Consider the following 14887-nt stretch of genomic DNA (forward strand, 5'->3'; position numbering starts at 1 on the left):
ATCACCTGAGGTCTTCAGGTCTCAACATTGGGGCAGACAGAACGATCACCTGAGGTCTTCAGGTCTCACATTGGGCAGACAGAACGATCACCTGAGGTCTTCAGGTCCCAACATTGGGGCAGAAAGAACGATCACCTGAGGTCTTCAGGTCCCAACACTGGGGCAGACAGAACGATCACCTGAGGTCTTCAGGTCCCAACACTGGGGCAGACAGAACAGAATTCATATACGGATACTTACACAGTTTTTTTCTTCATTTGAAGAATGAATTTTCAATTAGATGGAATAGATAACATTATCTGTTGTGGTAGTTTAGCATTATTTGTGCCCTGTGACCTTGAAAACATGGAAGTTCATTCATTTGGGCAAGCTCTGCATGCTAGCATGCTACTGGCCTAATATCATGACCCTGGGCCTTATGGTTATTGAGAAGTCATTTAAAGATTTTAACACATTGAGACCTTGAAAGTAGGTCAAGGTGATTCTTTTGAAAATAATTGGCAGCCTTTCATCCCAGCATACTACTGGCTCAATGTCATGACTCTAGGTCTTATGGTTATTGAGACGAAGTCAAAAACGTAAATGGTTTACATCAGATGATGCATGATGGATGATGCCAAACAAAAGGCGATCGCAATTGGTGACTTGAGACTTTGTCTCGGGTGACCTAAAAACAGACACCATCAACATTTCAAATAATGAAATAAAATAAAAGAAAAGAAATTCCTTGACTTCTATGAGAAATGCATCACTTTAGCTAAACTGCTGAACTGCTTACCAAAGGGAAAAGTATCAACACCGGAATTTCCAATATTCCCTTGTTACTTTGTTCTAGTGTCTGCTTTATCCCCCTTTACAAACTTCATAAATATCATTTATTTTACATTTATTTCAGTACAAGATTAAATGGTAGGTTACATGGAAAAAAACAACAAAGCAACAAATATGAATCACCAAGTTAAGATATACATGAATGTTATCTCACATCTGGGGAGTTCCTTGGTATTCTCCTATACAAATCGTTCTTACTTACCTGATCTTTATGCAGTTTCATGCCGTTACCACCTTCAGTTAAATGCATGGGCTGTGTGACCTGATATACCCGCTGGGCAAACTGTAGTGGTATCACATACTTTGCTGGAAAGTAGCCTACCCTACCATTACATTTTCCCTGCAAACAAACCAGAGTACATTAACAACTAAATTTGTGGTTGCTTAGCAACAGTTCATGTCACTTCTTTACTGAGGAACATTTTACATCCAGACAACATGTAATGAACTAGAGGTCACAGAATACTGTACATCATCAGTGTTGGTATGCGCTTTGTATATTAAATCTAGGCGTAATTGATTTCATGGTTGTTCTCAATATCACACTAATCATTATAGCTGACACAATACAAATATATTCTCTATTCCTCTAATGTTTATCAATCATCATCTGACATGACTTCTCCAACACATTATATTGCACAAGAATAAAACATTAGATTAAACTTGGAGCTTTAGGTTAAGAAAAAGGCTTACACTTCTGGAATACTTTGTCTTGTTATCATTGTACTTTCTAACGGATCTGGTTGTCATTCTTTCTTTTGTTCAGATTTTGTGCTAGTTTTATTGACTTTGTATCATGATTATGTTGCTATCTGGTATTTCCTCTTGTGTTAGATAGAAGTATGATTATATTTCATTAATTGATAATCTGTTTATGAAGCTTCAAACATAAAACAAAGGAATTCCCATATCTAATGTTACATCGCTGGCATCAGACATTTAATCACAAGATACATATAAGCCATAAATTAGCTGTAAACAAGTTAAGGTCCACCCAGGTCCATGTTTATGTCCACTCAGGTCCATGTTTATGTCCAGACAGGTCCATGTTTATGTCCACTCAGGTCCTTGTTTATGTCCACTCAGGTCCATGTTTATGTCTACCAGGTCCATGTTTATGTCCACTCAGGTCCATGTTTATGTCCACTCAGGTCCATGTTTATGTCTACCAGGTCCATGTTTATGTCCACTCAGGTCCATGTTTATGTCCACTCAGGTCCTTGTTTATGTCCACTCAGATCCATGTTTATGTCCAGACAGGTCCATGTTCATGTCCACCCAGGTCCATGTTAATGTCCACTCAGGTCCATGTTTATGTCCACTCAGGTCCTTGTTTATGTCCACTCAGGTCCATGTTTATGTCTACTAGGTCCATGTTCTGTTTATGTCCAGACAGGTCCATGTTTATGTCTACCAGGTCCATGGTTATGTCCATTCAGGTCCATGTTTATGTCCAGACAGGTCCATGTTTATGTCCACTCAGGTCCATGTTTATGTCCAGACAGGTCCATGTTTATGTCCACCCAGGTCCATGTTTATGTCCTCTCAGGTCCATGTTTATGTCCACTCAGGTCCATGTTTATGTCAACCCAGGTCCATGTTTATGTCCTCTCAGGTCCATGTTAATGTTCACTCAGGTCCATGTTTATGTCCACTCAGGTCCATGTTAATGTCAACCCAGGTCCATGTTTATGTCCACTCAGGTCCATGTTTATGTCCACTCAGGTCCATGTTTATGTCCACTCAGATCCATGTTTATGTCCCGACAGGTCCATGTTTATGTCCAGACAGGTCCATGTTTATGTCCACTCAGGTCCATGTTTATGTCCCGACAGGTCCATGTTTATGTCCACTCAGATCCATGTTTATGTCCGGACAGGTCCATATTTATGTCCACTCAGGTCCATGTTTATGTCAACCCAGGTCCATGTTTATGTCCACTCTGGTCCATGTTTATGTCCACTCAGGTCCATGTTTATGTCCACTCAGGTCCATGTTTATGTCCACTCAGGTCCATGTTTATGTCCACTTAGGTCCATGTTTATGTCCACTCAGGTCCATGTTTATGTCCCGACAGGTCCATGTTTATGTCCACTCAGATCCATGTTTATGTCCGGACAGGTCCATGTTTATGTCAACCCAGGTCCATGTTTATGTCCTCTCTGGTCCATGTTTATGTCCACTCAGGTCCATGTTTATGTCCACTCAGGTCCATGTTTATGTCCACTCAGGTCCATGTTTATGTCCAGACAGGTCCATGTTTATGTCCAGACAGGTCCATGTTTATGTCCACTTAGGTCCATGTTTATGTCCACTCAGGTCCATGTTTATGTCCCGACAGGTCCATGTTTATGTCCACTCAGATCCATGTTTATGTCCGGACAGGTCCATGTTTATGTCCACTCAGGTCCATGTTTATGTCCACTCAGGTCCATGTGTATGTCCCGACAGGTCCATGTTTATGTCTACTCAGGTCCTTGTTTATGACCAGACAGGTCCATGTTTATGTCCACTCAGGTCCATGTTTATGTCCAGACAGGTCCATGTTTATGTCCACCCAGGTCCATGTTTATGTCCTCTCATGTCCATGTTTATGTCCACTCAGGTCCATGTTTATGTCAACCCAGGTCCATGTTTATGTCCTCTCAGGTCCATGTTTATGTTCACTCAGGTCCATGTTTATGTCCACTCAGGTCCATGTTTATGTCAACCCAGGTCCATGTTTATGTCCTCTCTGGTCCATGTTTATGTCCACTCAGGTCCATGTTTATGTCCACTCAGGTCCATGTTTATGTCCCGACAGGTCCATGTTTATGTCCACTCAGGTCCATGTTTATGTCTACCAGGTCCATGTTTATGTCCACTCAGGTCCATGTTTATGTCCACTCAGGTCCTTGTGTATGTCCACTCAGATCCATGTTTATGTCCAGACAGGTCCATGTTCATGTCCACCCAGGTCCATGTTAATGTCCACTCAGGTCCATGTTTATGTCCACTCAGGTCCTTGTTTATGTCCACTCAGGTCCATGTTTATGTCTACTAGGTCCATGTTCTGTTTATGTCCAGACAGGTCCATGTTTATGTCCACTCAGGTCCATGTTTATGTCCACTCAGGTCCATGTTTATGTCTACTCAGGTCCATGTTTATGTCCAGACAGGTCCATGTTTATGTCCACCCAGGTCCATGTTTATGTCCTCTCATGTCCATGTTTATGTCCACTCAGGTCCATGTTTATGTCAACCCAGGTCCATGTTTATGTCTACTCAGGTCCATGTTTATGTCCAGACAGGTCCATGTTTATGTCCACCCAGGTCCATGTTTATGTCCTCTCATGTCCATGTTTATGTCCACTCAGGTCCATGTTTATGTCAACCCAGGTCCATGTTTATGTCCTCTCAGGTCCATGTTTATGTTCACTCAGGTCCATGTTTATGTCCACTCAGGTCCATGTTTATGTCAACCCAGGTCCATGTTTATGTCCTCTCTGGTCCATGTTTATGTCCACTCAGGTCCATGTTTATGTCCACTCAGATCCATGTTTATGTCCCGACAGGTCCATGTTTATGTCCAGACAGGTCCATGTTTATGTCCACTTAGGTCCATGTTTATGTCCACTCAGGTCCATGTTTATGTCCCGACAGGTCCATGTTTATGTCCACTCAGGTCCATGTTTATGTCAACCCAGGTCCATGTTTATGTCCTCTCTGGTCCATGTTTATGTCCACTCAGGTCCATGTTTATGTCCACTCAGATCCATGTTTATGTCCCGACAGGTCCATGTTTATGTCCAGACAGGTCCATGTTTATGTCCACTTAGGTCCATGTTTATGTCCACTCAGGTCCATGTTTATGTCCACTCAGGTCCATGTTTATGTCAACCCAGGTCCATGTTTATGTCCTCTCTGGTCCATGTTTATGTCCACTCAGGTCCATGTTTATGTCCACTCAGATCCATGTTTATGTCCCGACAGGTCCATGTTTATGCCCAGACAGGTCCATGTTTATGTCCACTCAGGTCCATGTTTATGTCCACTCAGGTCCATGTTTATGTCCCGACAGGTCCATGTTTATGTCCACTCAGATCCATGTTTATGTCCGGACAGGTCCATGTTTATGTCCACTCAGGTCCATGTTTATGTCCACTCAGGTCCATGTTTATGTCCCGACAGGTCCATGTTTATGTCTACTCAGGTCCTTGTTTATGACCAGACAGGTCCATGTTTATGTCCACTCAGGTCCATGTTTATGTCCAAACGGGTCCATGTTTATGTCCAGACAGGTCCATGTTTATGTCCACCCAGGTCCATGTTTATGTCCTCTCAGGTCCATGTTTATGTCCACTCAGGTCCATGTTTATGTCAACCCAGGTCCATGTTTATGTCCTCTCAGGTCCATGTTTATGTTCACTCAGGTCCATGTTTATGTCCACTCAGGTCCATGTTTATGTCCAAACAGGTCCATGTTTATGTCCAGGCAGGTCCATGTTTATGTCCAGACAGGTCCATGTTTATGTCCAGCCAGGTCCATGTTCAGGTTCATTCATGTCTTAATTCCCTTATAAACTTATCTAGTATCAATAAACTGCCATGTGTATGCTTTCATTAATGAAACTTTTATCATATTTAGGTGTATCAGAGCTTTAGACTGTGTCTCAAAGATTAATTCTTGCACAATTTCTTTCTTAAGAATTTTTCATCACCAATAATTTGAAAAATTCCTAATGAAATGACCCTACCTTCCACCAATCTGGATCAGAGCTGTCGACAATGAAAAGTCTCCATCCTGCCCTGTAATAACAGAAACATCACAATATTATAAACTGTCCAGTCAGACTTTATACATAACTCTGTGACTACGTATATAATTAACTCTGTGAACATAAATAACATTAATGTTTAATGACATTACTACAGTGAAAACATAAGATTTGGTCTCTCATTTTGTCTCTCTGATCAGTCCCAAATCAATCGGACATAACTAGGAACCAAGGGAAACCTAGAGTATTTATGAAATTTGAGAAAGATCCATCAAGTACTTCTCAAGAAATAGCCATAACATACTTTAGTTGGCAAAATCCAACATGGCTGCCTGTCAGCCATTTTATTTCTCTGATCATTCCCAAATCAAACAATGGGGACCATGGGGAACCTACACATGCAAGTTGAAAAAGAATTATCAAGTACTTCTCAAGAAAGAGTAATAAAAATGTTGGCCTGTCGGCCATATTGTTTTTTTATCAGACCCAAAAATAAACGTGTACAATTAGGGACAAAGGAAACCTAAAAATTAATTCTGAGAAAGATCTGCAGAGTCTTCCTCAAGAAGTAGCGATTACAAAATTTATGGACAAACAGACTACAGATGAAGGGTGATTTGAATAGCTCACCATCTGATAATGGTGGGATAGATATCAAGAATATAATGTTACTTTAGGTTTTATTGGCATGTACACCAGAATTATATTTTGTGTAAGATTAAATCACATTGTCTGTAGTGTCTGAAGTGCAGGCCCCATCACTATCCATATGCCTTCCACATGTATTTGCTTACATAAAATACATTTCGTCTTGCAATCCGACAATGAAAACAGAGTGAGAGAAAAATAATCATTCACCCCTTTAGGTCAGATAAAGGGATCTCAACCCTCGGGCAAAGATTATTAAGCATTAGAACACTTGGCAACCCTCAAGATGTGACCCCCACTATCTCACTCTATCAGTCTTACAAATTAGCATTGTTACAAAAAAAGTAATAAAACAGATTATTCTCATCAGAACATTGGTATAAGATTGTATTACCTGAGATCCATATCATCCTTCTCTTTCCCCCTGAAGTTATATAATGCTACATAAACTGTCGTGTTGCTTTCCTTTGATTGTTTCCTTTGCGATTTCTACATTAAAAAACATACAGGCACAATTTTAATACAGAACTTAAAATATCTTAACTCAATTTATTTTCATCATCATGGTGTTAAGTTAATTTTTTTCCCTTCCGTAGTTACTGTGTTTCGATCGACTTCTAACATGTTTACTAGAATACAGGAACTCATAACGGGCTAAATGTCACTTCAATCATAAGCTGTTGTATTGATAACAAGTAAACAATGCTGCCCTGGTTTTACATCATTCTGTAAAACTATAGTATTATATAAACAATTCTGCCCTGGTTTTACATCATTCTGTAAAACTATCGTATTATATAACAATTCTGCCCTGGTTTTACATCATTCTGTAAAACTATCGTATTATATAACAATTCTGCCCTGGTTTTACATCATTCTGTAAAACTATAGTATTATATAACAATTCTGCCCTGGTTTTACATCATTCTGTAAAACTATCGTATTATATAAACAATTCTGCCCTGGTTTTACATCATTCTGTAAAACTATAGTATCATATAACAATTCTGCCCTGGTTTTACATCATTCTGTAAAACTATCGTATTATATAACAATTCTGCCCTGGTTTTACATCATTCTGTAAAACTATCGTATTATATAACAATGCTGCCCTGGTTTTACATCATTCTGTAAAACTATAGTATTATATAAACAATTCTGCCCTGGTTTTACATCATTCTGTAAAACTACAGTATTATATAACAATTCTGCCCTGGTTTTACATCATTCTGTAAAACTATCGTATTATATAACAATTCTGCCCTGGTTTTACATCATTCTGTAAAACTATAGTATCATATAACAATTCTGCCCTGGTTTTACATCATTCTGTAAAACTATAGTATCATATAACAATTCTGCCCTGGTTTTACATCATTCTGTAAAACTATAGTATTATATAACAATTCTGCCCTGGTTTTACATCATTCTGTAAAACTATAGTATTATATAACAATTCTGCCCTGGTTTTACATCATTCTGTAAAACTATAGTATTATATAACAATTCTGCCCTGGTTTTACATCATTCTGTAAAACTATCGTATCATATAACAATTCTGCCCTGGTTTTACATCATTCTGTAAAACTATAGTAATATATAACAATTCTGACCTGGTTTTACATCATTCTGTAAAACTACCGTATTATAAAACAATGCTGCCCTGTACAGTAGAAAGTCATTTCAATCCAAATGATTTATTTTGATTTTGAATACAATGGGTAATTTATCAAGTGATATAAGATTACATGTTACAATGTCTGGAGTTGTAGAAGTGACACAATTCAGATTATTATAATTTTGAAGGAAGAATTTGAGAAACAAAAATCAAGGCTAGGTATCATTAAGAATCAAACCTACTGGAGATTCCTTTGGAGATGGTACAAAACTTCCTCTCCTCTTGTCCTCGATGTCAAGTGATGTAGTTTTGGCACTGGCAGCAAATTTCTTACGTAGATTGGCGGCGGAATATTTGTCTACAGGACTAGAAGAGCCAGCTGTATGATAACATATAAACATTTTATCATAATTACCACGAACCAGAAACATAACACACCTGCACCGTTCATTTTGCAATAATGTTATTGATGATATTACAAAGTACTCACTTTTGCATTCAACTGTATCAAACATCAGTCATATATAGGAAAGGGAGACAACTGAGTTGAATGTTTGTTCTCACAAATAATCTTAATTTGAATATGAAGGTAAAATTCTTCCATCCATTCCGAAGGCCTGACCCATTTTTCTTCTGTTGAATTAAAGTGTTAATTGTGTATGTAGCAGTTTGGGCTGAAATGAAAGTGAATTTATTTTGGTGGAAACATAAAGCTTGACACAAGATCAGGTTGTTGGCAGTAGAGCATCAAAACACCTATGCCTGGACGTGTGAAGCAGTGAAAATAATCAGCTTTGGATCTCTTATCTGTTTACTTTTCCAGCTCTCATGAAATTGATTTATGAATGAAAAAAACTATTTTGTCCTTACCATTTACCATTTACGTACATGTTCCTTTTGAGTCAAATGTAGAAGTGTTGATATTACTACCATGTTGAAATATAGATAAATTTACATATTAATGGAAGCTCATAATTGTATATCTGAAAACATTTATCAAATTTTTTATGACCTTGTTATACAAATATACAGAAACACAAAACAAATTGTAAAGACCTCCATGGCGTGGTTGTTTTGATATACCATTTCTGAAATGGATCATAACCGATACTTACAAATTATGATATTGATATGTCGGCAAAAAGACGACTACAGATGATTTGTCAAAAGAGAGTAATCAGGAAGATGAACTTTTACTAAAGAGCTTATCAAAATATTGTAGATGATTTCATAAAAACATTTTTTAAATTCTGCCAATGGAAATATTACAAGTTGATATGAATTTTTCCTGTTATTTCATCAGGACAACTTAGGAATGAATCTTCTGATCAGAATATTGATGATAAGATACTTATATTTCCTGGTGTAGTATGATAAAGTGAAGCCCAGGGTAAAGTGAAGCATTTCACTGCTTTTGTCTTTACTAATCAACTTTTTTTCAACATTGTTTTTAACCTTGCTGATTCACTAATAATGGCCATGGTAAAGTGAAACATTCCACTATTTTTGTGAAAAAAAGTTTATTAGCAAGAGGTAAAAAATGAAATGATTCACTTTACCATAGTCACCCAAAACTTCCCACCTAGACAGATTTTTTGTTATTTGTGTGTTTATATGATGAAGCAAAGTGTTTTGTTATAAAGTCCCTTATAAAATGTTTTTAAGAAAAGGTCAACTTTATTGTTAAGTATTTGAAAGACAAGACAAAACAGGATTTTTAACACATATCAAATAACGATGAACAGAGATGATCGGGACCACTAATTTGTTTTTTCCCTTTGATTATTAGTGCTTGCTTTATAAAAAATACTGACAAAACACGAGCATTTGATTAACTGGGACTGTTCAATAGCAATTCAAAGTTAATATCAACTTGGCTATTTGAATGCAATAATCAGTGACTTCCTGGTATCACCATTACATCAGACGTGTGGACACTAATCCGATTCGTCCAGATTAGAAGGGTTTCAAACTCCATCATCCGTTATTGAATATTATGAACAACAAAAATGTGAGATACTTTGACTTGATTATTACATGATCATAGGGAATAGAATTTATGTAACGATATAAATAGGGTATTTACTGGTAATATGTGTACCAAACGTCACTGATACAGACTTCCGCAACACCCACGCAAGTTAACACAAATACATGGTACCATTTATCAAACAAACTTAATAAAATTATTGTCTAACACACCAAAAGTAATATTGTGATATAATGACAAAGTCTCGCTTCGACAAAATGAATACTGTGTTAAAGGGAGATAACTGTTCCATCTCCTCAGTCACTGTGCCCAAAAAGTGTTTAGTGTAGAAAGTGAATAGTGATATGTGTCAGTGACTATACATCTGTAACTAAGGAAATCTATCACCATGGCAACTAGTTTGTATGATGCCTGATTGGTGGATTAAACCAAGTGAATTATCACTCATCAATTCAGAATCATTAACTTGGTTAAAATATGTTTGTGAGTGGAAAAGCCATGAAAATACCACACTAAATAATTAGTTACTAGAGACTGCATTAATATAACGTTATCCTTCTTTCAGATTGTCAATAAATACTTTAAATGTGTTTGATGGTTAGTATATGTTACAAAATTTCACAGGTTAAGTACTCACATCCTTTTCAAGTATTTATGATAGAAATCTGTTTCTGTAGTTTCTCCCCTATAAAATGGTCGACAAGAAGATCTTTTGATCGGTCCAGTATTTTAGATATCTTTGTATTTCTCTTCATCGATAGTGTAGAATTAGAATTCTGTCACTATATCTTATTGTACATGTACTAACGTATCAACCTTATGTTAGTCTGAATGCTGCTGGTAATCTCCATGTATTCCTACATCTATTGATATATCTATCTATATATATCATTAGTAACCGTGTGAGAATCATTTCTTTTATTATTGTTTTATTTCATTCTACTAGATCCTGGAAAAATGTAAATTGTGAAACACTTTGGATAAGTCAAACAATATTATTGTTTATAAAACAGACAGAATCTGTCATCATTTATAACTAGTGTTCTCTAAGGCAACCGTCTTAGACAAATCATTTTCATTCCAGAATGAAAAAGTGCACGCATACATGTATACAGAATTCACACACACACACACACATGAGTATATATCTAACATGCCAGATATTTAACGGTATCAGTGTGGGTATAGTTTGGTGTTTTGTGCAGTTTGATATTAGTTAAACTACTCTATCTTACAAACAAATTTTTTGGATCTCCAGTAATTCTTAAAATCTTTAAGGTCACTCAGCTGATCTACATCTGGAAGGACAAAAGAGAACATATCAGAGTTAATTAAAAAGATGGCTAGAAATTGATGTGCCTTTGAATCTTGTGTGTCGAAGCTTACGTCTCTTAGTTTTGTTTATACATTTAAAGTTTTCATCATACCTGAAAAATCATACTGTCATTGCTCAAGTGCCAACCCTTAATGCTAACAATGTGTTTCTTCTTGTAGAGAACACTCTGTTATATTATATAATAAATTCCTTGTAATTGTTGTCAGATTCAAAATCATGGTATTGTTCTTTCTGTACAGAAGTGCAATATACCTGTGAATGTTTGTATACACACAACTTGGGTGTGACATATGGACACTACATACTTTTTGCTATAACCAAAGCTTTAAGGATATATATTTTCTGACTGAAAAGTTCTCAGTGATGTCACTATGATCACTATAGACATCTGATCACCGTAGAGTCCTCACTGACCTCTTTGATTGACCCAATGACAACACAGAGATTAACAAGGGAGATAATGCTAGGCAAACAAAGGTCCATAGCACCCTAAATTGGGTCAACCAATTACAACACAGATATTTAACAGGGGAGATAATGCTAGACAAACAAATGTCCATAACACCTTAAATTGGGTCAATCACTATGATTGACACAATTACAACATAGATATTTAACAAGGGAGATAATGCTAGGCAAACAAAGGTCCATAGCACCCTAAATTGGGTCAACCAATTACAACACGGATATTTAACAGGGGAGATAATGAAAGACAAACAAAGGTCCATAACACCTTAAAGCTACTAAAGGCCTTTTCATATAGACTTTTCAAATATTTTATCATCTGATTCAATTAATTAAAAAGATGCAACAGTACTAAAAGTGTGCCTGTCAACAAGAAAACACAGCTAAATACAGTGGTACCTCTTTATCTCCAACTCTTATACATGTAACTTTTAGGCCTGAAGCAGTATGATACTTAAGACCTGAAGCAGTATGATAAAGTGAAGCCCATGGGTAAGTGAACCGCAGTTCACTTCACCATTTTGGCTCTTTGACCCCCGTTCATTTCATCTGTTGCTTCACAATACCATGCATGCTACACTGGTATAACTTGAAGAATTTTGTTAGTCCCTGCCACACTTCTTACTAAGCATTAAATTTTGTTTAAATTTAATACACAGATAAACTCAAAGTTTTCCCATGGTCCTGCCAACTTCCAGATAACAAGGTTCGACTGTACTTCATCACTTCCCAATAATTTGACCAAAACTTGAAATATTTTTGTATTTCTCATGATACACATTACACCCTATCGAACTTGAGACCAATTTGAATTCATACAAAAAAACATTTTGTGACCCATCTGGATAAAATATCACAATAGCTGAAAATTGTCACAGCAAATGAAAACTTTCACATATTTTTGCTTTGAGTATTGTTCACGACATCCAGCAGTATTTTATACACATTTATATCATTATAAGGTGCTATTGTTAATTTGTAGTCTGTAAAATCTTTGAGAATGCAGACACTATTGGTGGACATTAATCTGAGATTTACCAAAAAACTGCATGCCAAGTTTTAATCTATTTGAACAGTTGAAGTGGTCAAAATATACACATGTACCAATAATGAAAATAAAGATTTGTATTTATGTTCAACAGTTGTACAATCTGTATAATATATGTATTTATGTTCAACAGTTTATAATATATGTATTTATGTTCAACAGTTGTACAGTCTGTATAATATATGTATTTATGTTCAACAGTTTATAATATATGTATTTATGTTCAACAGTTGTACAGTCTGTATAATATATGTATTTATGTTCAACAGTTTATAATATATGTATTTATGTTCAACAGTTGTACAGTCTGTATAATATATGTATTTATGTTCAACAGTTTATAATATATGTATTTATGTTCAACAGTTGTACAGTCTGTATAATATATGTATTTATGTTCAACAGTTTATAATATATGTATTTATGTTCAACAGTTGTACAGTCTGTATAATATATGTATTTATGTTCAACAGTTTATAATATATGTATTTATGTTCAACAGTTGTACAATCTGTATAATATATGTATTTATGTTCAACAGTTTATAATATATGTATTTATGTTCAACAGTTGTACAATCTGTATAATATATGTATTTATGTTCAACAGTTTATAATATATGTATTTGTGTTTAACAGTTGTACAGTCTGTATAATATATGTATTTGTGTTTAACAGTTGTACAGTCTGTATAATATATGTATTTATGTTTAACAGTTTATAATATATGTATTTATGTTCAACAGTTTATAATATATGTATTTTTGTTCAACAGATGTACAGACTTTATAATATATGTATTTTTGTTCAGCAGATGCACAGTCTTTATGATATATGTAATTTTGTTCAACAGTTACATATTTATGCAGCCTTTCATTTCAGTCACACTGACTGCTTATCAAACTCGCAACTAGCTACAAGCTCACCAAGAGTGTGATTTTAGGCAGTCTGTCAATACAAACTTTCGACCAACCAGTTTGTAGCAATTATTTCTGCCTTTCTTTGGTGTCCTCGACAATATGTAATGCTACTATATGAACACATGTGAAAGTTTTCATTTAGCTGTACCAGTTTGTAGCAATTAACTTCTGCCTTTCTTTGGTGTCCTCGACAATATGTAATGCTACTATATGAACACACATGAAAGTTTTCATTTAGCTGTACCAGTTTGTAGCAATTAACTTCTGCCTTTCTTTGCTGTCCTCGACAATATGTAATGCTGCTATATGAACACACGTGAAAGTTTTCATTTAGCTGTACCAGTTTGTAGCAATTAACTTCTGCCTTTCTTTGCTGTCCTCGACAATATGTAATGCTGCTATATGAACACATGTGAAAGTTTTCATTAGCTGTACCAGTTTTCTGTTGTTGTGGCTGTTATCTGGAGGTCACAAAATCTTAATACTTGCTTCTATCAATGGAAAAAAATCCTTAATGTCAGTCGATTACTTGATCTTAAGCTGCTAAAATTTAATATTGACTGTTCTGAGCAAGATGAAGCCATCCATTCTGCCCAGAAATGTGATGTCCCTTTCAATATAGTGAACTTATACAATCTGCCCAGAACATAACCCTTTAATAAGAGTAAATTACTCAACTTTTAAAACCTATGAAAATCGTTTATATCAATTATATAAATTGTGTTACTTTCACATTGTCACTAGACATCAATTTTATTAAGTTTTATAAATCTGCCTTCATTATAGTGTCCCATACTAATTAACATTTCTGACAGATTCACATATGAATGGACATTTTTGTCACACAGGAAATATTCAGGCACCACGATTGGGAAAAGGACAAAGTGTTAAAAAATGGTGTAGTTTTATTCACCTCCAAAACATGTGTTAGTAAAGGAACTGCTTTTCTTCTTCGTGATCTCATCAATTCCCAAGTGGTGTTTGGAGGGTTCAGGTGTATCCAAGGAGAAACTCTTCATGCGGGCATTCAGTTTTTTTCGGCGACCTTTTGGACTGTGACTCGCTGAAATGACAAAATGGATAGACTGGCTATAGGCAACATGCAGTCAACCTTCATGCTAAAAAACACGTTACCTTCCAGCAGCCAAACGTGTGTACAGCAATTCCTGAAACTCTGTCTTGGTTTGAACAGTTCTTGAAATAATGATTGTGGTTTTAGAAAAGTTTTGTTTCTTAGATATCAATAATGAGAACAAAAGAATTACATTTCAT

At 35.9% G+C, this 14887-nt stretch overlaps 1 protein-coding gene across 2 annotated transcripts in view; it reads right to left on the reverse strand.

Moving 5' to 3' along the window:
• The window catches only part of LOC132547048 (uncharacterized), a 102660-nt gene that overhangs the window by 5592 nt on the left and 82181 nt on the right, over positions 1-14887 (reverse strand). The window contains exons 5-9 of one of the 2 annotated variants that reach the window (XM_060210796.1): positions 14529-14678; positions 8100-8236; positions 6634-6728; positions 5571-5622; positions 1034-1171 (exon numbers count right to left, since the gene is read on the reverse strand). In XM_060210796.1, coding sequence (XP_060066779.1) covers positions 1034-1171; positions 5571-5622; positions 6634-6728; positions 8100-8236; positions 14529-14678 — 572 coding nt within the window. The remainder of the gene's footprint in view (positions 1-1033; positions 1172-5570; positions 5623-6633; positions 6729-8099; positions 8237-14528; positions 14679-14887) is intronic. The other variant, XM_060210797.1, reaches the window with a different exon arrangement.

Source organism: Ylistrum balloti, unplaced genomic scaffold, assembly GCF_031769215.1.
Source record: "Ylistrum balloti isolate Yb309-2 unplaced genomic scaffold, AGI_CSIRO_Ybal_v1 Utg369928, whole genome shotgun sequence".
NCBI lineage: Eukaryota > Metazoa > Mollusca > Bivalvia > Pectinida > Pectinidae > Ylistrum > Ylistrum balloti.